The sequence below is a fragment of the Anolis sagrei genome, chromosome 9, assembly GCF_037176765.1.
Source record: "Anolis sagrei isolate rAnoSag1 chromosome 9, rAnoSag1.mat, whole genome shotgun sequence".
Taxonomy (NCBI): domain Eukaryota; kingdom Metazoa; phylum Chordata; class Lepidosauria; order Squamata; family Dactyloidae; genus Anolis; species Anolis sagrei.
This window is the reverse complement of record NC_090029.1, coordinates 19,728,844-19,756,185: the sequence shown is the minus strand read 5'-3', so window position 1 is coordinate 19,756,185 and position 27,342 is coordinate 19,728,844. Positions and strand designations below refer to the sequence as shown.

The following is a 27,342-nucleotide window of genomic DNA, read 5'->3' as shown; positions in this document are numbered from 1 at the left end:
AGAGGGAGAAAATGTGAAGGCAGTGCCAGACTTTGTATTTCTAGGTGCAAAGATTACTGCAGATGCAGACTGCAGCCAGGAAATAAGGAGACGCTTACTTCTTGGGAGGAGAGCAATGACCAATTTCGATAAAATAGTGAAGACTAGAGACATCACGCTGGCAAATAAGATCCGCATAGTTAAAGCAGTGGTATTCCCCACAGTCACCTACGGATGTGAGAGCTGGTCCAGAAGGAAGGCTGAGCGAAGGAAGAGAGATGGTGTTGGAGGAACTGTGGTGTTGGAGGAAAGTTCTGAGATGGCCTTGGACTGCGAGAAGATCCAACCAGTCCATACTTCAGGATATAAAGCCCGACTGCTCATTGGAGGGAAGTATAGTAGAGGCCAAGATGAAGTCCTTTGGCCACATCATGAGAAGAAAGGAAAGCTTGGAGAAGACAATGATGCTTGGGAAGATGGAAGTAAAAAGGAATAGGGGCTGACCAAGGGCAAGATAGATGGATGGTATCCTTGAAGGCACTGGCTTGACCTTGAAGGAGCTGGGGGTGGTGAGGGCCGACAGGGAGCTCTGGCGTGGGCTGGTCCAGGAGGTCACGAAGAGTCGGAAACAACTGAACTAATGAACAACAACATGAAATGGAAGCAATCTGGAAAATCTTCAGTCACAAATAGAAGCAGACAAGAAAGTAATGTTTTGACTCCTTTGTTTGTGTTTCCTCCTTCTTACGTGTTTAGAGTTGTGGAAAATATTTTGTTACGGATGATGTGTGACTATATCAGTGCTTTATATAAAAACTACAGCTGTCATTATGCAAGCCTTGAACCCAAATCTTCATTAGTTATGGCAGTTCTATATACGAGAGAGATAATCCTTCAAGGAAGCTTGACCTAATATTGGCTTCCCAATACTAATACTAAATGCTAAAAGGTTCCACCAGTTGAGGAGAGGAAGAAGCTTGATTTCATAGGTGGACTGTGTTCCTAGTGGGATGCATGGCTGCTTAGCAACAGCAACTCAGAAAACCTGTAGCCGCTGTGCAGTAGAAACATCTTCCCAACCTTTCCCAGAAAGAAGCATAGGTTAACTGCGACTTAGATCAACACAGATTGACATGTATCTGACTGCTCTCCAGAGTTATGTCTGCAGTTGTTGGTTCTGAATGATGCACGATGCAGGCAAAGATAACCCCTTTCTGTGAGTACACATGTAACCACTCTACTATATGCACTTGTTCCTACACCTGCTCCATATTAATTCTACACATCAGCTGATAAATAATTTAAATGGATTAGAAATAAAATGCCAAGTTTTAAAAATACAATTCAATAGACTTATAAAGTATGTACAAAGGCCACTTTTGAAAGGTGAAGCCATCTACTCAGCCTTTTGATGTAAAATATAGGCCTTTCCTTCAGGGCTTGCACCCCAAGAGTAGTAGATTAGTGGAATATCCTTATATAATGTTGATTTATTCCTTTTGAAATCACATTTTGCTAAATGTGTACTCCTTTCAACAGTCAGATTGGATGGACAAGCATCTAGTTGTGGAAGACACAGTTGAGAAAACATTGCCTCTCCGTACAAGTTGCATGAAAGAATACGAAACATGCTAAAAGACTTTTTAATATACAAGTGGCTGGAAATACACAATGTACTTATTTAAAAATGGCAAACTAATAATCTGTCTTTATTTCTAATACTTGTTTTTGTTATTCTAGGCTGTTACCGTCCGGAATTCTATGGCTAAATCTTTGTACAGTGCACTATTCGACTGGATAGTTTTTAGAATTAATCATGCACTTTTGAATACCAAGGACCTCGAGGAGAGTACCAAGGTAACTTCTCTCTGAGCATTATTTCCCTTGTTTCTGTCCATATGACCCTCTCTGTCATATGTATAGCTTATTTATTTATGTTTCGTGTCAGGAGCAAACCAAACAGTTGTATTGCATTTTTTAACAAACAAACAAAACACAAAGTTTTCAAGCTTGGTAGTTGATTAAATGTCCTTTGACCAGTATCTGGCCACTTGGAGTGCCTCTGGTGTTACTATCAGAAGGTCCTCCATTGTGCATGTGGCAGGGCTCAGGTTGCATTGCAGCCGGTGGTCAGTGGTTTGCTGTTCTCCACACTCAAATGTCGTGGATTCCACTTTGCGGCCCCATTTCTTAAGGTTGGCTCTGCATCTCGTGGTGCCAGAGTGCAGTCTGTTCAGTGCCTTCCAAGTTGCCCAGTTTTCTGTGTGCCCGGGGGGAGTCTCTCATTTGGTATCAGCCATGGATTGAGGTTCTGGGTTTGAGCCTGACACTTTTGGACTCTTGCTTGCTGAGGTGTTCCAGCGAATGGTTTTTGGTAAGAAAGCCAAGGCTTCAAACTGACACCTTGAAGGGCACAAAGTGGAGCAAGTGAGGACATTTAAATACTTAGGCCTACATTTTGCGGCATCTGGGGTATGGACCCAACACCTAAAATTAAGTATTGCAAAAGCTAATAATGCTGCGCAGGCAAATCACAATTACCCGGGTTCCTTGCACCCCTTTCTGAAGGTTCTTAAGGCAAAGGTGTTCCCCATCGCTTTGTATGGAGCTGAAATATGGGGTGAGCAAGACCCTTTATTGGTAGAGATATTCCAACTTCCCCCCCTAAAATTGGCTTAGGTGTGGAGAGATCACCCCTGTCAGCTGCAGTGAGAGCAGATATGGGAGTACCCCCAATCTCCACTGTAATTCTGAAGAGGCAGATCAATTGGTAGTACAGAACAAGACAAATGCAATCATACAGACTCCCAGCCACGTGTCTAATAGAACAAGGAAACCACAAAGAGTGGTCATCTTGGCTAAGCAGATTTGGTCACACAATCAGTAGGTTAGGTTTTGCCCCACATGAGTTAATAAACTTTGGGGCAAACGTGTGCTCAATTGTATATCAAAGAGCTCTCGACATTGCTGCACAAAATGATCTAATGATCATAGTGCAAGCTAGGGCCACTCCTTACCTGGCCAAATTCAAATGTAACGTGGGCATGGAAACTTATCTCTCTTTTATACTTCCACTATATATTAGAAAACTTTTTACCCGGGCTAGATTCAAGCAGCTCGACATTAAGTCCAAGCTGGGACGACATCAGAATATTCCCTACACAGGGAGAACCTGTGGGTGTCGTGAGGTAGATGCAGAAGTGGAGGACTCAGAACATTTTTTCTTAAAATGTCCCTACTACAACAGGATCTGGTCTTACTACCTAGAGCCTCTGCTGGAGAACCATACTTATTTAGAGAATAAGGACAAATTACATATCCTCCTACAGCAGTGGTTCTCAACCTTCCAAATGCCGCGACCCCTTAATACAGTTCCTCATGGTGTGGTGACCCCCAATAATAACCCTAACATTCTGAATCGCCATGTAAATAATGATCTGCAGGATGTATTGTCATTCACTGGAGCAAATTTGGCACAAATACCTGGTATGCCCAAATTTGTATACTGGTGGGGTTGGGGGGGGGATGGATTTTGTCATTTGGGAGTTGTAGTTGCTGGAATTTATAATTAACATGTAAACAAAGAGCATTCTGAACCCCACCAACAATGGAATTGAACCAAAGTTGGCACAGAGAACTCCTATGGCCAACAGAAAATACTGTAAGGGTTTGGTGAACATTGACCTTGAGTTTGGGAGTTGTAGTTTGCCTACATCCAGAGAGCACTGTGGGCCCAAACAATGATGGATCTGGACCAAACTTGGCACGGATACTCAATATGCCCAAATGTGAACACTGATGGGGTTTGGGGAAAATAGACTTTGACATTTGGGAGTTGTACTTGCTGGGATTTATAGTTCACCTACAATCAAGGAGCATTCTGAACCCCACCAATGATAGAATTGGGCCAAACAGAACCCCCATTACCAACAGAAAATCTGTGTTTTCTGATGGTCTTTCGCGACCCCTCTGACACCCCTTCGCAACCCCCCCCAGGGGTCCCAACCCCCAGGTTGAGAAACACCGTCCTACAGGGTTCAGATAAAAACTCTATTTTAAAATTGACCCTTTTAACGCAAAAAGCACTGACTATCTGCGAGAAGATGGAAGCAGAGAACGGTGATCTTGCTACCATCAACAAAATTCAAATTTAAAAATTTAATATGGACATGCCACTAGTTTTAGCTTCCCTTGCCCTCGCTTAATCCCTATTTTAAGGAAATAAACCATTTTTTAATTTTTTCATCTTGTAGTTGCACGATCATTTAGGAGTGGGTTGACAGGCCAGTAGGCCGGGATGCCTTGTATTCATATATGGTTTTCCTGTATGTATGGGCAAGTGTGTATGCTTTGTATGTTTTGCATGTTTTGATATGGTCAAAACTGACTAATCAATAAAGAATTGTTGTTTTTGATTCTTAGCACAGTTTGAATTATTCCTGCCGTATGGATTAATTCTGTATTTTTCCCTAGCATTGCTTGGAAGGGAACAGTAATTGTTGTCAGATGTCAAAAGACTGTAGACTCATGGTTCCTTTGCTGTTGAATGTTTAATGCACATCCTTTCTGAAGGCACCAATCAAGTTAGGGTTATGGGCTTAATGCATCCCAAGCAAATGGCTATAGTGGTCAGCACTTAGCAGATTGCAAATAAATCCCAATGGTTCAGGGTCAGTGTGGGGCATTGTTCCACTCTTGGTTTGATACTCACTTGTGCAGAATCAGTGACATTATCTGCCACAGAAACTTTCTGTTTGTAGGAGTTAATTCTATATACTGGGTTCTGGATTGGTTTTCTTGTAATATAGCCTTTTTATTGTGAAACGTTCAGCATCCTCCCCTGCCCCCCACAAGCTTTTCTCTTCTTAAAAGCTTTAATCTGCAGTGCAAATCTCTGGTGCGAAGCGAGCAGCATGCTATAAGGCTCTCTGCAGTTACAGCTAAATCTGGTACAATATAAGCAGGTTTGCAAAATGCAACATGTATTGCTTTCTCATATTGGTAAGTTCACGTCAGTTCTTTTGCTCCCAGTGGTTGTTGATACACACACACTACACATAAATACGCACATAAATGAATATACTCACTCACATGTACACATACTTGTGTATGTGTGTATGCAATGCTTTTGATACAAAATAAATATTCATTCATTGGGTGAATATTTCACAATATTTGTGAAAATGTTTTTATTTAATAATTTCATGTATCCTACTTGATCAAATATTAAAACAATATAGCCCATTGCTATGATATTGTTTAAAATATGTCGTGTTACATAAAGAAAAAAGTGATTCTAAAGGGTAAGTATGCTTGTGCATTCAAATATGAACAAGTGCATCTGTGCAATCCTTGATTAGAATACAAGTCTGGTCCTTAGGCGATCCCTCGTTGGACAAGTAGGATAGTCTTCCAGGATCTGTATTCTTGTGGGTCCGTAGGTGACTGTGGAGCCCTATTCTTGACCTGCATCTTCTCCCACAGTGAGGGCATTGGTTTCCAGGTGGAAGGCGGTCTCGATCGGGGTTGGCTTGACGTGCCTTCCTCTTGGCACGTTTCTCTCTTTCACCCTCCATTCGTGCCTCTTCAAATTCTGCAGCACTGCTGGTCACAGCTTTTTTTTGTTGTGTCAGAAGTGACTCCTGGTGTGAGAGAATTGGCCGTCTGCAAGGATGTTGCCCAGGGGACGCCTGGATGATTTTGATGTTTTTATCATCCTTGTGGGAGGCTTCTCTCATGTCCCCGCATGGGGAGCTGGAGCTGATAGAGGAAGTTCATCCGCCTCTCCCCGGATTTGAACCTGCGACCTGTTGGTCTTCAGTCCTGCCGGCACAGGGCTTTAACCCACTGTGCCACCGGGGGCTCACATCTGACCTCCAGGTTTGAGCCCAAGTCTGGTCCAAAGGAATGATATTTATTAGTTTTTGCAAATGTAAACTGAGCTGTGATTTTGTGCTTACAAGCATAAAAATGTAAAAGTAAAAAGATTACATTAAACTGAACATTTTTGGATAAACTATGTAGTTCCTAAATCAATTCCTCAGTAAATAAATCCAAGGAACTGTATTTGGCTTCAAATTACTATCTCTATTAAATCACATTGAAATAGCAAGGAGGCTATGGGGAATGTGTTGTCAAAGGCTTTCATGGCCGGAATCATTGGGTTGCTGTGAGTTTTCTGGGCTGTATGGCCATGTTCCAGAAGCATTCTCTCCTAATGTTTCACCCACATCAATGGCAGTCATTCTCAGAGGTTGTGAGGTCTGTTAGAAACTAGACAAGTTAGGTTTACATGTCTGTAGAATGACCAAGTTAGAAAAAAGAACCCTTTTTTGCTTGAGGCAAGTGTGAATTTTGCAATTGACTCAATTTTCTAAAATCAGGATAGTAAATAAAGAGAAATACTCAGAAAACAGGGGAATTCCAGCTAATCTCCTCCCAACAAAGGATTCCCCAAGGCAGGAAGCATCCAAGACTTGAAGCTGCAAGACTATTCAGGGCTAATCAAGGTGGCCAGTTGCAACATTCACACTTGCCTCCAATAATAATAATAATAATAATAATAGTAAACTTTATTTATACCCCACCACCATCTCCCCAAGGGACTCGGAGTGGCTTACATGAGGCCAAGCCCAACAACACATCAAAAACAACAAGCAATAATAAAATAACAAGCAATAAACAAAATAAACAATACAATTAATATAACTCACAAGTAGACAATAAACACAAGAATTTAAAAACATATGGCTGGAACAAATATAATAGTTAAAACTTTAAAAATATATGCTGGACATGAACAGAGGATGTCTCTGTTTGGAGGGTTTTAAATCAAAAGTAAGAGCAATCCAACAGACAAGAGTTCTTTCTGTCACCCTGGACATTATTCTATGGATGTAAACCCCACTTGCCTAGTTTCCAATAGACTTCACAACCTCTGAGGATGCCTACCATAGATGTGGGTGAAACATCAGGAGAGCATGCTTCTTGAACATGGCCATACAGCTTGGAAAACTCACAGCAAACCAGGCTATGAGGGCATTATTATTAAATGTGCTGAATACTAGAAGCATTCAGACATTGCAACAGAAAAAGAAGTATGTCGCATCAGGAGGAAAACCAAATGTGTTTGATGCTATGGCATTTGATCATTCTGTTGCATTTATGGTTTGTAGCTCAAATTTAACTGTATGTGCAGATTTGAAATAATGATCAGTTAACCCCTTGCACATTTCAATAGAATATATATAGCGCTGTGATGGCAATAGTTGCCATGATGGCTCTTAGAAGTAGGCTAAGTTGCAGTGTGCTAGAAGTGGGGATTGGAAGAAGGATGGTGCTGGTCATTAGAGTTGTACTTAATACTAAGCTTTTCGCCCTAAGTGAGGTTAAACAGCTTGTAATACAATACAATTTAGATAATTTTGGGAGACCTTGATCTGGAACTTGAAGCAGTGTCCCTAGCTGAACCTTCCAATTTGATATTAACAGTTTTGTTTTAATTTTTAGTGTACTGTTAATGATTTCCAGCTTGTTGGGGCTTTTAATTAGCTAACTAGTGGAGTATTCCCAAAAGCCATGGTATGTCTGCCTTAACCCAGTTTTTGTACTTTCAGAGGAGGAATGCTGATAAATATAAAATTACTGGTCTTATTATTTATTTATTATTTAAAACATTGATATTCTGCCCTTCTCAGCCCAACTCTGGGGACTTAGGGCGGAGCACAGCATATACACGGCAAACATTCACATACAATACATAAACATTAAAAAACATTTATCAGAATATTAAAATACACCATTTAAAACCGTCCTTGTCATCTGCGTCAAATCTAATTGGCCTGGTCATCTTTCCTATTGCCTCTTTATTGCCCTGTCCTGAAAGCTTGGTCCCACAGCCCAAGTTTTTACCATCCTTCTAAATGACAGGAAGGAGGGGGGTGACCTGATCTCACCAGGAAGGGAGTTCCATAGCCGGGGAGCAATCACCGAGAAGGCCCTGTCTCTCTTCCCCACCAATCGCGCCTGTGACAATGGCGGGATAGAAAGCAGGGCCTCCCCAGAGGATCTTAATTTCCGCGATGGTTCATAGGGGGAGATGCGTTTGGACAGGTAATTTGGGCCGGGGCTATTTAGGGCTTTATAGACCAAAGCCAGCACTTTGAATTGTGCCCGGTAGCAAACTGGCAGCCAGTGGAGCTGGTGTAACATGGGAGTTGTATGCTCCCTATATGCCGCCCCAGTTATTAACTTGCCTGCGTCTCATTGGACTATTTGAAGCTTCCGAGCAGTCTTCAAAGGCAACCCCACGTAGAGTGCATTGCAATAGTCTATCCTAGATGTAACAAGAGCGTGGACTACTGTGGCCAAGTCTGACTTCCCAAGGTACGGGTGCAGCTGGCATACAAGTTTTAATTATTAGCTAAAAGAAACATGTTTGCAAACTTTCTCATGCATATGTGGTGGTAATGTCCACAATTCATCCTATAGGAAAGGATTCCATGTTGTAAAATCAACTCGGAATATTCCATGCCACTTATTGGATGCACTTTCAAAGATCTCTGTCTAGTGTTTTTACTTGTATTGAGCCAAATTTCCTTTTCAAATGTTGATAACCTACCTATCCTCATAAAATTGGTGATTGGTTATAATGAGTGCAAGGGTGGGTTCTTGATTTTTATGACTGGTAGTTGCAGCCATGGTGCATTAATATCCACATTCCCTCACAATCTGACCCCATCAGAGATTAAGTTCAATATTTCTGTTGTTTTTTATGTTCCAGACTTTGTCCATTGGAGTACTTGATATTTTTGGGTTTGAAGATTATGAAAGTAATAGCTTCGAACAATTCTGCATTAATTTTGCAAATGAACGTTTACAGCACTATTTTAACCAACACATCTTTAAACTGGAGCAGGTAAATATATAAGAATATACAGCTTCCTATTGATCATTGAGATACATTTCATTTGAAAATAATTACTCTATGTTACATCCTCCACAGATCATAGTGATTCAAGAGTTGTTGCATTCTTTTTATTCAAGACTAGCTGTACCTGCCATGCTTTGCTGTGGCCAACCTTCTCTCCCTCTTTATTTCCTTTTTTCCTACCCTTCCTTCCCTCTTTTTCTTTCCCTTCTTCTTTCTTCCTTCTCTACCTGTTTCTTTTCTTCCTTCCTTTGCTCTTTGGTTCCATCCTTCCTTGTCTCTTTCCTTCCTTCCCTCCCTCTTTTGTTCCTTCTCTCCTTCCTTCCCTCTCTCACTTTTTTATTTCCTTCTCTCCTTCCTTCCTTCTCTACCTTTATTTCTTTCCTTCTTTCCTTCCCTCCTCCTTCTTTCCTTCCTTCTCCCCTTCCCTCCTCCCTCTTCTTTTCTCCCTCCTTCTCTACTTCCTTCCTTCTCTACCTTCTTTCTTTCCTTCTTTCTCTCCTTTCTCTCCCTCCTTCTCTCCTTCCTTCTCTACCCTTTTTTCTTTCTTTCTTTCTCTCCCTCCTTCTCTCCCTCATTCTCTCCTTCCTTCCCCCTTTCTGTGTATGTTTTTTTTGTGTGTGTGTACATATGTGTGTTTGCATATATATGTGGTTTTGCGCATGCGTTGTAATGTAATTTTGTTTTTTGGCTTTTTAAATCCATTCTGCTGTGTTTTTCAGTGTATTTATGAGTGATGGTCACTTCTTGGCCTGAGAGGTGCATTGTGTCCAAATTTGGTGTCAATTCGTCCAGTGGTTTTTGAGTTGTGTTAATCCCACAAACGAACATTACATTTTTATTTATATAGATTAAGAGGTGCTGCAGGCAGGAAAACATTGTTTCTTACTAAGGATACATTGAACAAAATCACTTATCTCCCAGTTGATGTAAAAACAATGCCTGCAGCTTAAGGCATTAACTTCTCCCTCTTAGTAAACGAATTGCCAGCCATCTCACACTGGGTCTCACTCACTGTTTATGGGGCCATTAATCGACTATGTGCAGAGCAGCCTCACAAAATGAGATTTTCAATGTACACAGTTGATAAAACATTTCCTGCCAAAATGCATATTCTCACTAGCACTTTGTTAGAAATTTGAACATGCATAGGAATGGCTTTTTAACACTATTGGTGACTTTACTATCACTGTACATGGAAAACACACACACATCTACAAACAATATTGTTTTTTGGTGAATGTTGCATAATTTTTAAAATCTTAATGTAACCTCCCTCCCCACCCCAGGAGGAGTACAGACTTGAAGGCATCAGCTGGCATAACATAGACTACATTGACAATACTGGTTGCATAAACCTCATCAGTAAAAAACCAACAGGATTGCTCCATCTTCTGGATGAGGAAAGCAAGTGAGTATTTTGTCTTCCCTCTTTTCTCGTATTGAGCAGAAATAGAAAGATATTTCTCTTGTAGGAGATAACAACCTTCTCAAGCCTCCTGTATTTGATGTTATGTCTGTTTATAATGTGTTATTTTATTTCCTGAAGTGTATGTCTTCTTTGGTTTGCAGTTTACTTAGCTCTATATACTTGAGGCAGTGGGAGGGGCTGCAGATCATGGGACTGTTTTAGAATACATTTTAAACATGATGACAGTTGAGAAATGACAGTTTTAAGGCTTGAGTCAGTTAGAATACAGATGTCAGTGTAGGACAGTGGTTCTCAACCTTCCTAATGCTGCGACTCCTTACTACAGTCCCTCATGTTGCGGTGACCCCCAACTACAACATTATTTTCGTTGCTACTTCATAACTGTAATTTTGCTCCTGTTATGAATCATCATGTAAATATCTGATATGCAGGATGTATTTTCATTCACTGGAACAAATTTGGCACAAATACCCAATATGCCCAAATTTGAATACTGGTGGGGTTGGAATGGGGAATTGATTTTGTCATTTGGGTGTTGTAGTTGTTGGGATTTATAGTTCACCTACAATCAAAGAGCATTCTGAGCTCCACCAATGATGGAATTGAACCAAACTTGTCACACAGAATTCCCATGACCAACAGCAAATAATGGAAGGCTTTGGTGGGCATTGACCTTGAGCTTTGGAGTTGTAGTTCACCTATATCCAGAGAGCACTCTAAACTCAAACAATTATGAATCTCTACCAAACTTGGCACGAATACTCAGTATACCCATATTTGAACACTGGTGGAGTTTGGGGAAAATATGCCTTGCCATTTGGGAGTTGTAGTTGCTGGGATTTATAGTTCACCTACAACCAAAGAGCATTCTGAACCCCACCAACGAAGGAATTGAACTAAACTTGGCACACAGAATTCCCATGACCAAGAGAAAATACTGGAAGGCTTTGGTGGGCATTGACCTTGAGTTTTGGAGTTGTAGTTCACCTACATCCAGGGAGAACAGTGGACTCAAACAGTGATGGATCTGGACCAAACTTGGTACGAATCCTCAATATGCCCAAATGTCAACACTGGAGGAGTTTGAGGAAAAAAGACTTTGACATTTGGGAGTAGTAGCTGCTGGGATTTATAGTTCATCTACAATAAAAGAGCATGCTGAATCCCACCGATAGAATTGGACCAATCTTCCCATACAGAACCCCCATGACTAATAGAAAATACTGTGTTTTCTGGTGGTCTTTGGTGACCCCTCTGACACTCCCTAGTGACCTCCACAGGGGTCCCGACCCCAAGGTTCAGAAACAGTGGTGTAGGAAGTTAGAAACCAGTTAAGCCTTGAGTCAGCTTGAGTACAGAAGTCTGTTTTTCAGTCTGATGTCAGTGTAGGAAGTTAGAAAACTGTTGATGCTTGAATTTTTTTGAAAGTAGACTCTTATGAAAGAGAACTGTACAGAACAATATAGTTTTTGAAGAGATGGTTAAAGACAATAAGTTAAAGATACAAACTGAAACATTTCAAAGTTTAAACTGACAAGAAAAGTGCCTGAATATTAAATACACGAAGTTATCAGTAAAGCAAACAAGTTATTTAAAAAGAAGTCTACTTGAATCTTTGTCTACTGAGAGTGTCAATGGAAACAAGGTATTTAAGAGTCCGACGATCATTCATTACCTATTTATTTATTTAGAACATTTCTATTGCGCCTTTCTCACCCCGCAAGGGACTCAGGGCAGAGCACAAAATATATGTGGCAAACATTCAATGCTAGCACATAAAACCATAAATATATAAATACATTAATAAACTAAAGGAACACTTCTGAAACTCTGCTACCCAAGAGGTTATGATCCTAACAGGTCATAATTCATAATCCCCAATAGATTGTGATCCTAACAGGTCATAATTCTTAACCCAATAATTCATGGTCCCAGGAATGATCCATTGGGGAACAACTCCCATCGTGAATGGCTAGTAGCATTCTTATCAGAGGATTCTGGGATTTCTAATCTCCAAAAGAATGGCTTTCAAATTCTAGTATAGAGTGCTTCTTTTATTGCGAGCAGCTAGCACCCTAGAAATAGAAATGTGGAAGAGGTTCTCATATGACTGTCCTACCAGATGTTTTACAGTTTTAATGGGTTCTTGGCATAGTAAGGGAACTTACTTAGGCGATCCCTTGTTGTCCGAGTAGGATAATCTTCCAGGGTGGGTCTGTAGGTGACCGTGGAGCCCTATTCTTGATCTGCATCTTCTCCCACAGTGAGGGCATTGGTTTCCAGGTGGAAGGCGGTCTCGGTCGGGGTTGGCTTGATGTGCTTTCCTCTTGGCACATTTCTCTCTTTTGCCCTCCATTCATGTCTCTTCAAATTCTGCAGCACTGCTGGTCACAGCTGACTTCCAGCTGGAGTGCTCAAGGGCCAGGGCTTCCCAGGTCTCAGTGTCTATGCCAGAGTTTTAAAGGTTGGCTTTGAGCCCATCTTTCAATCCCTTTTCCTGTCCACCAAGATTCTGTTTTCCGTTCTTGAGTTCGGAGTAGAGCAACTGCTTTGGGAGACGGTGGTCGGGCATCTGGACAACGTGGCTGGTCCAGCGGAGTTGATGGCGGAGGAGCATCGCTTCAATGCTGGTGGTCTTTGCTTCTTCCAGCACGCTGAAGTTTGTCCGCCTGTCTTCCCAAGAGATTTGCACGATTTTCTGGAGACAGCGTTGATGGAATCGTTCCAGGAGTTGCATGTGACGTCTGTAAACAGTCCACGTTTTGCAGGCATATATCAGGGTTGGGAGGACAATAGCTTTATAAACAAGCCCCTTGGTCTCCCTACGGATGTCCCGGTCCTCAAACACTCTCTGCTTCATTAGGAAAAATGCTGCACTCGCAGAGCTCAGGTGGTGTTGTATTTCAGTGTCGATGTTGACTTTGGTGGAGAGGTGGCTGCCAAGGAAGCGGAAATGGTCAACATTTTCTAATGTTCCACAATTAAGCTGTATCTCTGGCATTGGAGAGGGATTGGCCGGTGACTACTGGAAGAGGACTTTGGTTTTTTCGATGTTCAATGACAGTCCGAGCTTATAGTAAGGGCAGTATACATGAGGGATTTAGTGCACAGAAAATGAGATGCCAAGAGAAAATACATTGTTCTAAACCAATCCAATGAGCTGAAAGTCATTACAGGACATCTTGTGGGCATAAATCAATTCCCCCCCTGCTAAGAGTTAGGGACTTCATATTTAAAGGGAAAAAATGTGTTAGCATGATTAAAGTCCTGGCATCCTGTTGGTGTCTTACATGTGTATTAAGTTCTCTTATGCAAGCAGGTGCACATTTTTGCCCCATATTTTAACTGCCTTATTCACTAAAAGATTGTGAAAGCTATGTTATCTATATAGTGCCAGTGTGCATCATTGCCCATTACCCTTCATTGTGAATTGGTTGCATGATTATGCATAGCACTGTGGTATATTGCAATCTGTAATGGGATGAAGTAGTGTAATTAACATGCAACTGAGTGTAAAGTCATGTTGTTCTACCTTAGTGCAGAATTAGCCAACTCTAAAATGGATACCAAAAGCTATTATGTATGCAGATCGCTTCATTCTGCACTGGTTGTGCTGATACTTAATGATAAGAATAGTATTGTGTTAGAACTGTTACACAGATTGTTGTGTCTCCATTGAAATAATATCTAGGTAGAACAAATTATGTATTAGGAAGTGTAATAGCCAATCTTAGATGTGTATTGTCTATGTACTGGAAAGGAAGAGTGGAGATCCAATCAATTACAGTCCTAGAACATGTTACTATTTATAAGAATGCTGCTTAGTATGCTGTCACAAATCTAATTTTTACTAGTTAATGATTCAGGAATTGGCTACATCTATTTGTAAGAAGTTTCATATGAATATGTATTTTTCAGTATTTTATATATGATCAAAATCATGTCATCAGAAAGAAAGCTTTCATGTTTTTCTCTCATTTTTTTAGTTTCCCGCAAGCCACAAATCAAACACTACTAGACAAGTTTAAGCGTCAGCATGAAGGGAACCTCTACATTGAATTCCCAACTGTGATGGAGCCTGCTTTCATTATAAAACATTATGCTGGGAAAGTTAAATATGGTGTGAAGGTCGGTATGTTGTTCATGGAGACTTATTTGTCCTGAAATATGTGTCTCTTACAGACATGCTATCATATTATTGCTCCAGACTCCCTGGAATAAATATACCATATATACTCGAGTATAAGCCAGTTTGTCAGCCCCTTTTTAAGGCTGAAAAAGCTCCCCTCGACTTATACTCGAGTCAAGGTTATTATTATTATTATTATTATTATTATGCCTAAATCAAAAGGAATGCAGCCATGAGAATAAAAAGGCCAATACTTCTTCCTTACTTGCCTCTAGGATTTCCGGGAAAAGAATACTGATCATATGCGGCCGGATATTGTGGCACTCCTAAGAAGCAGCAAAAGTGCCTTTATCTGTGGAATGATCGGGATCGATCCCGTTGCTGTTTTTCGCTGGGCGGTCCTCAGAGCTTTCTTCAGAGCTTCAGTGGCATTTCGGGAGGCTGGGAAACGGTACACTGAAAAGAAACCTGGTAGGTGTCTAGCATTGTAGCTCTCCCTTCATATGGAACTTTTTCACTCTTGCATCTCTGAAGATTGTGCTTTTGACAACTAATCTAAAGCCAGATCTTCCTCTGTGAAAACTGCTGAAACATTTTACAATACATTTTTTCCAAAGATGAATATCGAATGCCATAAGAATGCTCTGGTACAATAAATACATTTTGAAACAAAAGATCATTGTATTGGTGGGTAACCACTTTCTTTATAGGGTTCTTCTTGGAGTGTATGAATTATACATAAATTCTAATAGTGTGTTAAGCATTCATGACTAGAATACTTTGGCAGCAAAATATTTTTGAAAGAAGCACTTTGAACTATTCTGTCATGTAGACAATAATTCACTAAGGGTAGTTGTCTGAAACGTAATGGTTTTTTTTTTCTTGTGAAACATGAAATAATAAATTAAAGTAAATACTTAGCATCATAGAATAGGAGAACAAGCATGGATAGGATAGTTTCACATGGGTCACCTGCATAGGACACCTTCAGGACCTTCTTAAATTGAGCAGTCTTTTAGATCGGACTCTACAAATCCTTCCATTCCTCTCTATCTGCCTTAATGGTTACTTTGGGAAAAGCTTTCTCTGACGTTCCAGCTAAAATATTAAATGTTCCTTTCTTTTTCTCCTTTAAGTTCTTTCTAAATTTTATTGATTCCTTTGTGCTTTTCCTTTCATCAGTATATCTTCTTCTGGTCAACTTGTTTGGGGACTTTTCTGCTCTGAAGGATTTCTTTGCAAAGTGTATGCATCGCGGAAGCAAGATGACCAACATTGATGCTTGCTGTGTTTGAATGAAGAATATGAGATCAATTCCTGTAGCTGTTGGGAAACATTTACACCTTTGAGGTTCAGGAAAACAGAAGTTCTAGAGAAGGATAGAGCATTACATTCTCTGGATTTTCAAAATATGTTGGCTTTTTGTCTTGAGTGCACTGCAGGCTATGAAAAGTCTAAAGTGGGGGAGGTCAGTGCTTCTTTCTGGCAAAAAGATGTCATGTGTGTTCATGAGGATATATTCACTGGATAGCTAGTGAATAAGAAGAAATAAATTTTTAATAAAGAAAATAAATTTTATAATAAATAAAATAAATAAATAGTACAGTTTGGTGTCAGTTGGATTACTGTGCCACTTACACAGAGTCTTAAGGGGAACTCTTTCAGGGCACTAAGGAATAATACTACTAATAATAGTAACAATAATAAGATATTTTTGGACCACCGTTATCTCTCTGAGGGGACTCAGGGCGGTTTACACACAAAAAGACAAACATTCAATGAGCTCAGTAGTCACTGTCTGTGAAAGATGTCATAATTATGGTTTGAAGGCACTCTTCATGTGCCATCATAAGGGCTCAAGCAGGTGCTAATTCACTCAGGGACAGAGAGTATGTGTCATGCTAATCTGTGCAAAACTAAATCTAAACTGTAACTCTAGCAAGGAAAAAATAGTTTTGAGAGGGGGGCAATTTTCAGTGAGAAAGAGGCAAAGAAGGAGTCTCTAACAGGGAATTCCAAGGAAGAGGAGCTGCTTTGTGAAAATGCAGCAGAAGACCAAGACAAGGAAACTTTTAACCATGTGTTCACATCTGTTCACCCTAACAGAGCCATTGTTTTGTGCAGAATCCATGTCTAATCAGGGGGAGGCAAAGACAAGCCCCTCCAAACAAATCGTGCCAAAAAAATCTCCATGACTTGGGTAGCTGTAAGTTGGAAATGAATTGAAAACACACAGCGAACAACCAATGCCACTTTAACAGTATATAGAGGATGAGAACTGACTGCTAAAATGAATTGGTTTGACTTTAATCTGGTTTTGGGGGGGGGACATTTTATTTATTTTTATATTTAATTAAAACATTTATATTCCGCCCTTCTCACCCTGAGGGGGACTCAGGGCACAGAGCACAACATATATATGGGAAACATTCAATAAAATAAGCTATAAATATACACAAACACTAAAATCAGTTATCTCCACTTAAAATCAATTGTTTAAAACCATCTCAGATCACCTATACTGGATCCGGTCAGCAGGGTAGAATTTCCTATTGTTGCCTTATTGCACTGTCCCAGTGGCTTTTAGACTTTTATAAAGTTGTCCAAGTGGAATTATTGGCTTTTTACTCAATTTTAATGTTTTGCACCTGATAAAACATCTGACATAAGTATCCCACATGCATACACCAGTACATGTTTGTGATAATGCACAACCGTTAGTTTAACTTTCTTCGTTATTTTGCAGTAGTTGTAGCTTTTTTCTATAGGTATGAGGAATGTCACCTCATGGCTATTCAGAAAACACTGTGAAAGATGATCCCTCAAATTTTAGACATTTCCTTTACAAAATGATCAGTTACGTTCATGGTACAAGTAGGAGGTATCTCATGCCTTGTCTAGTTTGACTTGCTAAGTTCTTTCACTTTGTTGTTGTTTCTGTTTGAGTGATGTTGAACAATTTCTGAAGATATCTCTTTGCTCTGTGTAAATGCATTTGACCTAAATCTCTATTTATTTGCAGTGTTGTCTTCTGCAGTTTTTGTACTTGTGTTTTTGTAGTATAACATGTAATATATGTCTGGGATATTTATAAAGGCAGACAAATTTAAGTGTCAACACTTTTTTTGTGGCGCCTGCAGACTTCTTAGATGAGAGTCTGCAAGTGAGCAAAGTGTACTGCTATTTTTTGAGGTCTTAGACTTTCAGACTTCCCAGGCACCAATTATTCCAGCTAAAAAAGGACTGAAGGGACTTTTAAATAGATAGCAGGACCCTTGCACTGTTTAATGTAAAACAAACCAACAGTTGTGTAGCCAAAAGTAGTCAATTTTGGGCAGTCTCTTGTCACCCTCAGAGGCAGAAAATTGCTCTGCATTTGTCCACCCCTGTCATCTTTATTGTATTTTGGTAACTGAAAATAATATTTTTCATTCTCCCTATACAATATTCTGTAAGAAAAATCAGCAATATGTACTAAAATTGATTAGATAACAGTCACTTCTTAATTTTGTGATATTGAGCTTATAAAGAACTCCTTAGATCTAGAGATGATTTGCACCATTGCAACGTTTCAGTAAAGTTGGACCAGTATTATATTTTGCTACAATTCTTCCTGTATCCTTTATTTTAAATATTATTGTTGGGTTCACCTCACAATTCAACAACTTATTGAGTTAGCACAAGAGATGTTTGCAAGTGTTATGATTTTAGAACAATCATAAAAATAGTAATTTTAGTTTACCAGAGTAGTGGTTATCAGCCATAAAGACCAAAACTCCCCTTATCTAGGATCCTATTGGTCCAGTTAAGGTTTCATATTTAATCACTGAAATGTGGGATGTGTTGTGTTTAATGAAAATGGAATGATGTAAATATAAACCCTTGTGCAATATAATTGCAGTGCAGTTTCACTCTTGATACAAGGTAAACCAGGGAGTCAATAATTATGATTCTGGCAGCATCTTTTTCTCCATATTTGAAGAGCACCTCTTTAAGACCCAGAAAATTTCCTTACAATTGCTCAGGGTGAGATCTCAGCCTATCTTGTCTTGTGTAATCAATCTGAATTGCTAGGAATAGGTAGCTGTTGTCAATATGCAGAAAGAAATAATACCTTTTGAATAATTCTATGTTGATGCAGCAGTTGTCCACACTGTGTTTGACTCTTCCTTGGTTTCTGCTTATGTAATCTTTCTCTTCTCTCCATGTTTTTGTTTTTGTTTTGCTTCCCAAGGGCATGATGATGCGGTTTTGAAAAGTGTGGATAGTTTTAGCTTTCTCCATCACCCAGTTCACCAGAGGAGCTTAGAGATCCTGCAGAGATGCAAGGAGGAGAAGTACAGTAAGGCGCCATATCCCACCATCTCTCTGACATGACACTCACACACAGCAGGAAATGGAAACCAGGAGCCTATGGAGTGGCAAGGGCAGGCAGCCATGCTTGGATCCATTTAATGCAGAACATAGTGCCCCCCTTAATGATAGAATAAGAGAACTGTTAGTGGCCTTCAAGTGGGAATTTCTAAGTGGCATGGAGCCTAGAAGCTTGAAACAGGTGCTCCGAGCTTTACTTTAATCGTAAAAATGCACAAACTTGAGTAAGGCATGCAGCCTTTTGACCAAAAATAATTATGGTTTGGTCTTCTCCGTGTCCCAATGGTTTGATTAAACACTTCTTAATATCAATGGCTTTTAGATACTAGGAGGAATATTTTACCATGCATTAATATTCCAGAGACAGCTAGGATTCTTCAGTGGGATTTGACCAAAACCTTTGTCCTTTTATTGTCCTACCATAATATCTGCAGATGGATTAAAAAAAATTAATTCTTTCTCAAATTCCTGCAGTTTCCAAAGACTTCACTGTAATTAAGACATGTTACACTAGGATAAGGTTTCTTTGACCTAATAGAATAGCAGGGATGCACTTGGTCTCCATTTCCTTCTCCTCACTTCTGTTTGTTACATAATGAACTAGTCCTGCATGACAACCAGGCCCGTTTGCCTTTGTTACTAATGATGGCTGGATTCCTCTTGTGGGAATTAAAGGGATCCAGCAGCATGAAACATAACATCCTCTGCCATAAAGAGTAGCACATAATGTTTCCTTCTTACTGCTACATCAAGAAGGTTGCCATAACGCTAGTTTGCCCATCAAATAGCTTTGCCTGAGCAGTAATGCTTTCATCTCAGTGATCAGGTGCATCACAATGACAAGACTCTTCAAGCAGGAGATAGCAGAAATATATTGAAAGCTTGCCTAATAAATGGTAGAGAAAATGTTTCATCTTTGCGATAAGCATTCGTGGACTTTTATCCCAGGGAGGGTTTAAGCCTTTTTCCTCCATTTACCATTTGATGTACCATAAAAGTTTACGGAGATATCACATTGCTGCTAACCTTGGTAAAGGAAATATTGCTGTTTCTGTTGATTATCTGCTGGAGCCCCAATCCCTTCCTTCCAAAGTCTGCTGCTTTCTCTGAAGGGGAGATGGATATAATATTATACATGTAATATAACTAAAAAATATTACAATATAATGGTATAGTGCAATATAGTAATATATAATACTGATATTGTACTATGCTAATAATATAATATATTGTATGTATGTATATCTTGTAAGCTGCGCTGAGTCCCCTTTGGGGTGAGAATGGCAGCATATAAATGTTGTAAGTAAGTAAATAAATAAATTTGAATTATTCGATTTTGAAAACTGAACAGGCTGTTATGAGGCTATCATAACCGCCTGCTCCAAAGTCTATTCTGGATGGAACATCATTAAAAACGGCCTTCCTAGATCAGGCCAAAAGGTCATCTAGTTCAACATCATGGCTGAAATACAGATAACTGGTGTATTATCACAATGTAAATGAGGCAATGGCAGTACGAGTAAAAAGCCTTCAGACACAGCAGCATTGGGAGAAAGATCAAACTGTCTCCTTTATCTGCATTTCCTGGCTTCTGGGTGGTTTCCTAAAACCAGGGTGCTCTGGGAAGGACAGCAATGAAAAATTTCCCATAGGCGACTTTCTAAGACAGCCTTCTCACCTGATACTGAAGACCCAGTCTTTGAATAAACAGGCTGCTTGGGAAGTGGCAACTTTCTCCCCAACCTCTGTGCAGCCCTGCAAAGCCATTACACCAGCATAATCGATCTAGCGTGATCAATTGAATTCTGGCCTGTATGATTTGCTTCCTGCCAACTGACTTGGGGACGCTTGAAACCAACTACCTTCCTCTAGTTTTTGTTATTCAGGAGATACTATCTCAGAATTTCCAACGGGACTCTATGGGAAAAGTTGTTGATCAGAGATATTCTTGATTAATTAACGTGATCATGAATAAATACAAGCATTAAATCTAGAAGAGAATGACATATTTGGTGATAACTATAAACAGTAAGGTGAACTTTTTCTTTCTCGTTTTGTTTGAGTCTACTGGTAATGTGTTTTGTTCGATGACCTTGTATTCCATCACTGAAAGAAGAAGAAGAGGTTGTTTATCTGTATGTAACTGTGGTTCTTTGAGGCAGAAATGTTATTCCACCTGCTTTTCACTCTGTCCCTACTGTTACAGGCATTTACAATCCTTCCTCATTTGTATTTTTTCCAAAACGAAATGCTTCAGTCTTCATCTCAGCAAGTGCCTCAGCCCTGAATTTCTTTAGTTTTTCTTCATGGTGTGCCTACCGCACAGAAATGGGTTTTCATGCCTAGGCAGGGACTCCATTGGGATCAGGCATGTAGCCGGGGGGGGGGGGGGGGTTGAGGGGCTTCAGCCCCCCCCCCCCAAACTTCTCGAGAAGGCCCGAGAAGGCCTTACTGGTACATTATTTAAACTGTTATTTTTATACATATCATGTCATGATCTGATCACCATGCTCAATATATCCCATATGCATGGGGTATTGGGATAACGATACAAAAGGTTTGCGAGGGTAGATCCTCAGCGCCAAGCAAACTCAGCACCCCCCAAATCAAAATCATGGCTACGGGCCTGATTGGGATGTTCTAGAACTGAACAGCTAGGAGGACATCAGTCTCCCTCTTTGTTTCCTGTCTTATTTCCTATTATTTTGTTATTTCTTCTAATTGCTTATTTCCTTTCTACTTTAGCCTGTTAACTGCTTAAAGAAACCTTTCTCTTTACCTCCCGTTCCTATCCTTTCCCCTCAACCTCTAGTGGACTCTACTTCTCCATTTAAAAATAATTTCTCTTGAGGGTGCAAAGTCATTTTATCTGGCATCCATTGGGTGAGAGACATGTAATCCAACAGTATTCAAATTCACAGGATTCACCATTCAGGCTTTGAAAAACTGAGCCTCACATTTGCGTTTACACCTCTACTAGACGTTTCTTTGAATTTCTGAACAAGCAGCAGCTTGTAAGTAACTTTACACTGCATCTGAAACTGTTACAGAACTGAGGGACAAGTCAAAACTTGCTTTGGTATCACCCACCTGAGGACTGATTCTATAGTCATCATATCTCAAGCTTCAAGTCTTCCCCACAGACTACAGTGTTAAGTCTTCCCCACAGACTACAGTGTTTCAGGGCTTCCAGACTCATTGTTTTCCTATAGGGTCAGCAAGATATCTGAGAAGGGTTTGGGAGATCCAACTTTATCCGCTCCAGAGCACCCTTCCATCTCATAAGAAACACAATGCTGCAGAGGAGCAAGGATCAGTTTCTTAGGAACCTGGGAAGAAGAAGAAGCAAAAAGGTGAAGCATTCCAATAAGCCCTCAACCTAGCTTTTGGTTACTACTCCTTTGGTGCCAACTGTTGAGGCAGTCATTACTGTACCCACTTCAATATTATGTTTTGGTATGTCAGCCCCAACTGTGCCCAGTGTTCAACTGAAGTAGGACAACAACACGCGCCTTCCCCTTCACTCCATCTAACACGACCAACTTTATCAGGTCAGTCATTGAGGGCTTTCTTCCATCATCTAGGTGAGACAGATTTGCAACCTATAGAGGTCTTACGTGCCTTCTTGTCCTTCCTACAGATAATATGGCTGTCATGAAGATTCACCATTTATTTCAGTATTATACCAATGGGAGCGTCTTTGGAGAGAGGCCCCTTGATTGCATCATTCCTCCTGTTTTATAGAAATTAGGCTTGGGCAATCCATGGTTCTAAATGGTTCTAAAGTACTTACAAAACTAAAGTTCTGGTGGTGAAAATTTCAGAACTCTAACAAAACTCTCAAAATTTCATAATAAATGGCAGTTCCTAATTGGTTCTGTCATTAAAATCAACAATAATGAAATAATAATTAAATTTTGAAAGTTTTGTTAGAGTTATGAAATTTTCACCACCAGAACTTTAGTTTTGTAAGTACTTTAGAACCATTTAGAACCATGGATTGCCCAAGCCTAATAGAAATCTGTAACATGTCCACGAAACCATGTACCATTCCACTAGTAGATCTCTGTATGGATTGTACCATAGTTGGCCCGCATCTATCACAGCTCACTCTCTGCAACATCGGCCACCTTCAGTTCCACGCAGTCTGTTGACACCACAATCACCTAGATGTCTACCAGCTCTGCATTCTGTGCCCATAACACTTTGTTCTTTGGTACTGATTAAATACCCAACATACTGTCGTAAGCATTACAGTCACCCACTTGTATGAGGCACAGAGACAGTTAGGAGGAGGAAGAAGAAGAGGAGGAGAAGGAGGAAAAGAGGTTGCTTATCTGGAACTGTGGTTCTTTGTGTGCTCAGCTGCACTTTCCTACAAACCCACGCTACCTCTGCTTTTTCCAGGTCCCTGTTGATTATTTTTGGGGAAATTGAGGGTAATTTGGCGGGCTAAGATATGTCAACCTTCTTAGCTCTAGAACATTCTTATTCTATGCAGGTGTGAAAACCCTTTTGTATGTGGGTACAAATAATCACAAGTTCTTGGTGGGAATGGGCATACCAAGCCACCTTGTCTCTCTCCTGAGGAATCTGTATAAGGACCAAGGAGCAGCAGTCAGAACTGACCACGGAACAACAGGCTGGTTCAAGATTGGGAAAGGCGTACGGCAGGGTTGTATACTCTCACGCAACCTATTCAACTTGTATGCAGAACACATCATGCAATGTGCAGGGCTTGACAAATGCAAGACTGGGGTGAAAATTGCTGGAAGAAACATTAACAACCTTAGAGATGCATTGTTTTGATTCCTAATGTTGTCTTATCAAATCTTATCAAATAAGGGGCGTTTGGAAGAGAAGTAGCCAATGACCTGTAGGATTGAGTTATTCACAGGCAGAGTTTTATCTTTTGATTATTCAGATTTTTCCATTGTAAATTCTTTGGCGTGACTCAGTTGTTGAGACCAGTGTTTACAATGCCGGGCAAGCTTGGCTGATAGTGTTCCATTGGGCTTTTCCTTCTGTGTTTGTTTTCTAAATTACTTTCAACTATGGTTCCTCTGTAGGATTGCTAGTAGATCCTGTGGTCAACCATGGTTTTCTTCATTTTAACAGCTTGTGTTAAATGTATGGCATCATATTACCAGCCATGGCTCCTCTTTTACAACATTCTCCTCCGCCCTCATTCCCAGCATGTTATCATTTTCAGAACATTATTGCAGGTCCGTGATCTTTTAATTTGAAGCACAAAATTTTCTTTCTCACAAAATAGAGTGTTAATGTTGTTGTTGATATGCTGCTACAGGTATTGCCCGAAAACACCCAAGGACACCCCTTTCAGACCTTCAGGGCGTTAACACAATCAATGAGAAAGCCCAACGGTAAGTCAGATTGAGAAATGAAACTGCTGACAACAAAAAGAGTACTGATTAAAAAAGATCAATGTCTGCCATTGATCATTATTTTTTATGAAAGCTAGAAATCTTGTATTTATGGTTTCTGTCTTGTAGAGATGCCTATGGGGTTGGCTGGAATAGCAGGATGTGTGTCCGACAGAGCCGGCTCTCCAATCATAGCGGTTTTCTGGATAAAGATGGAATATTTGTGAATTCTACGAACAGCAAGCTTCTGGAGAGAGCCCATGGCATTCTCATGTGAGTGAATATTTTCCTTTTCTTTGAAGGACAAGATTGATCTGAAGGGATAACAACACATATGGGAGAAACTAGGGTGAAAGAAGCCCTGGATAAATTTTTCTTTCCTTTTCAGCATCTGTTGCAGGTATGGGCAAACCCAAGCCCTGGGCCTGGATGCGACCACTTTCTCAGGCCCTCCCCTCTCACCATAATATCTTTCCTTTTCCTTCTCTCTCTCTTTCTCCTTTTCTTCCACCCTTTCATCCTTCCTTCCTTCCTTCCTCTCTTTCCTTCCCCCTCCCTTCCTTCCATCCCTCCCTTCCTTACCTCCCTCTTTCTCCCTCTCTCCCTCCTTCCCTTCCACACTTTCCTCCTTCCTTCATTCCCTTTTCCCTCCCTCTTTTAACTCCCTTTCTTCCCTTTTATCTTTCCTTCCTTCTCTCTTTCCGCCCTCCCTTCCATCTCTCCCTCATTCTCCCTCTCTCCATTCCCTTCCTCTCTTCCTTCCTTCTCTCTTTCCTTCCTCCTTCCCTTCCACTCTTTTGCTCTTCTAGCCTTCCCTCCCTTTTGTCTTTCCTTCCTTCCTTCTCTCTTTCCTTCTTCCTTACCTCCATTCCTTCCCTGTTTCTCCTTCTTTCCTCTCTCCTTATTTCTCCTTCCTTCCTTCCTTCCTTCCTTCCTTCCTTCCTTTCCTTCATCCTTCTTTCATTCCATCCTCCCTTCCTTACCTCCCTCCCTCCCACCCTCCCTCCTTCCTTCCCTTCTATCCTTGTCCTTCCTTCATTCCCTTTCTCCTCCCTCTTTTTCCTTCCTTTCTTCCCTTTTGTCTTTCCTTCCTTCTCTCTTTCCTCCCTCCCTTCCATCTCTCTCTCTCCATGCTCTCCCTCCTTTTCTCCCTCCCTCCCTTCCTCTCTTCCTTCCTTCTCTCTTTCCTTCCTCCTTCCCTTCCACCCTTTCACTCTTCCACCCTTCACTCTCTTTTGTCTTTCCTTCCTTCTCTCTTTCCTTCTTCCTTACCTCCATTCCTTCCCTGTTTCTCCTTCTTTCCTCTCTCCTTCTTTTTCCTTCCTTCCTTCCTTCCTTCTCTTTTTTCTTCCTCCTTCCCTTCTTTCCTTCCATCACTGGACAGCCAGTTCTCCTAGCAAGGAGTGCTAGCATGCAGCCCCCAAGTTAGAAAGTTTGCCCGTGCCTGATCTGTTGCTTGAGGGATACAAATTACTATTTGAAAATTCTCAAAAGCTTCCCATTGGAGAGTGAAGCAGTTTTCTCAAGTAGCTGACTTTAGATGTCCTGATGTTGTATGCTTTATTTATTTATTAATTTTTATTAATACATCCATTTGATTAACAAACTTTTGCTATACAAATCTTGTCTTGATATACATTATTCCAAAAGCCACTTCACCTTAAATGACTCTTTATATATTCCTTAGATGTGTATCACCTGTTACCCATGCCCCCCCCATTTCCCCCCTCCCTCATGAAACAGCAATTCCAAATGAAGTTTTTGCATCAGTTTAACCATGTGGAAAGGCTGGTTCAAAATGCTGTATCTATGATCTCCATCTGTTTTGTTGGTTAGAATAGACCATTTCCTATACCAGTCTTGGTTTGTATGACTATTCGTATACTTGTTTTTCCTTTGATTAATGAACTCATTGATTATGTATTCCGAGAGATAGGACCACCAAGTTTCCAAATCCCATCTTGTACTGTCTCTCCATCATACTATCATACTCTATATTGCTGCTCTCATATATTTTAGGATTTCTGTCAAATTATTGTTATTCTCCTTTGCCCCTATAGTGAGAGACATGAATCTGGCTTTATCCTTATGTTTTATCCTTATGTTTGTCCTTATGTTTGGTTCTTATGCTCTATGTATATTGTTTATATGCTTTGATGTTCTATACTTTAATGTTATGTTGTTTATTTCATTGTAATTTTGTATGTTTTGTATTGTAATTTGTTGTTCGGGCTTGGCCCCATGTAAACCGCTCCGAGTCCCCATTGGGGGAGATGGTTATTATTATATTATCCCACTATTTTTTTTCTGATGTTGTATGCTTCTGATAAAAGATGCATGTTGTGTCATTTTAAAGTTTTTTTTAATCAAAAATAACTTCTACACACAAAAATGCAAGATTTTTTTTCATGTCAGGAGCAACTTGAGCAACTCCAAGTCACTTCTGGTGTGAGAGAATTGGCCATCTACAAAGACATTCTAAGGAAAGGGCTTGTAGGAGACAAAGTGTCATTCCAGACAATTTCCAAGAAGCACCCAAACATATTTATTTATTTATTTAGCAGTTTTGTATACCGGTCTTCTCACCTCCATCAGAGACTCAGGCCGGTTTCCAACATCAATATTACAAACAATCATTAAAAACATCTTATTCCAAATTACATTAAGACATTAAAAAGCAAAATACAGTCATATAATTACAATGTGTTTGTGTCATATAATTACAATATTTTGTGTTTGTCTCATGAAAAGATTAAATGGCAGCAGTATGTATGTCCCTACTAAATTAATATAGTTCTTACCATTTTTCTTAGGAGAAACAAGAACTTCAAAGCCAAACCTAACCTTCCAAAGGTGAGAAAATCCCACTAATCTCTGATGACCAATGTTAGTGTAATGCATTGATATTTTACACTGATGTTTCCTCCTATTAAAAAGCACATGAGAAATATGAGCTGCCATTTATGCACACCTTTGAACATATTCTGAAATCTGTTGTGCACATTTTCCCATTCTCTTATAACAGATATTTTTCTTCATTGTTTCTGTGATTTGAGCAAATGAGGGCATTCTTGCTCTATGAAGGAACAGATTTGGGGGTATAGGCCCACTCTGG

At 40.1% G+C, this 27,342-nt stretch overlaps 1 protein-coding gene across 9 annotated transcripts in view; it reads left to right on the top strand.

Moving 5' to 3' along the window:
- Positions 1-27,342, top strand: part of MYO9A (myosin IXA) — a 139,062-nt gene that overhangs the window by 51,526 nt on the left and 60,194 nt on the right. For 8 of the 9 annotated variants that reach the window (XM_060755576.2, XM_060755580.2, XM_060755578.2 and 5 more), the window contains 9 exons: positions 1,720-1,836; positions 8,762-8,896; positions 10,198-10,319; positions 14,327-14,468; positions 14,745-14,940; positions 18,704-18,811; positions 24,152-24,227; positions 24,357-24,500; positions 27,041-27,080. In XM_060755576.2, the coding sequence (XP_060611559.2) occupies positions 1,720-1,836; positions 8,762-8,896; positions 10,198-10,319; positions 14,327-14,468; positions 14,745-14,940; positions 18,704-18,811; positions 24,152-24,227; positions 24,357-24,500; positions 27,041-27,080 (1,080 nt within the window). The remainder of the gene's footprint in view (positions 1-1,719; positions 1,837-8,761; positions 8,897-10,197; positions 10,320-14,326; positions 14,469-14,744; positions 14,941-18,703; positions 18,812-24,151; positions 24,228-24,356; positions 24,501-27,040; positions 27,081-27,342) is intronic. The other variant, XM_060755579.2, reaches the window with a different exon arrangement.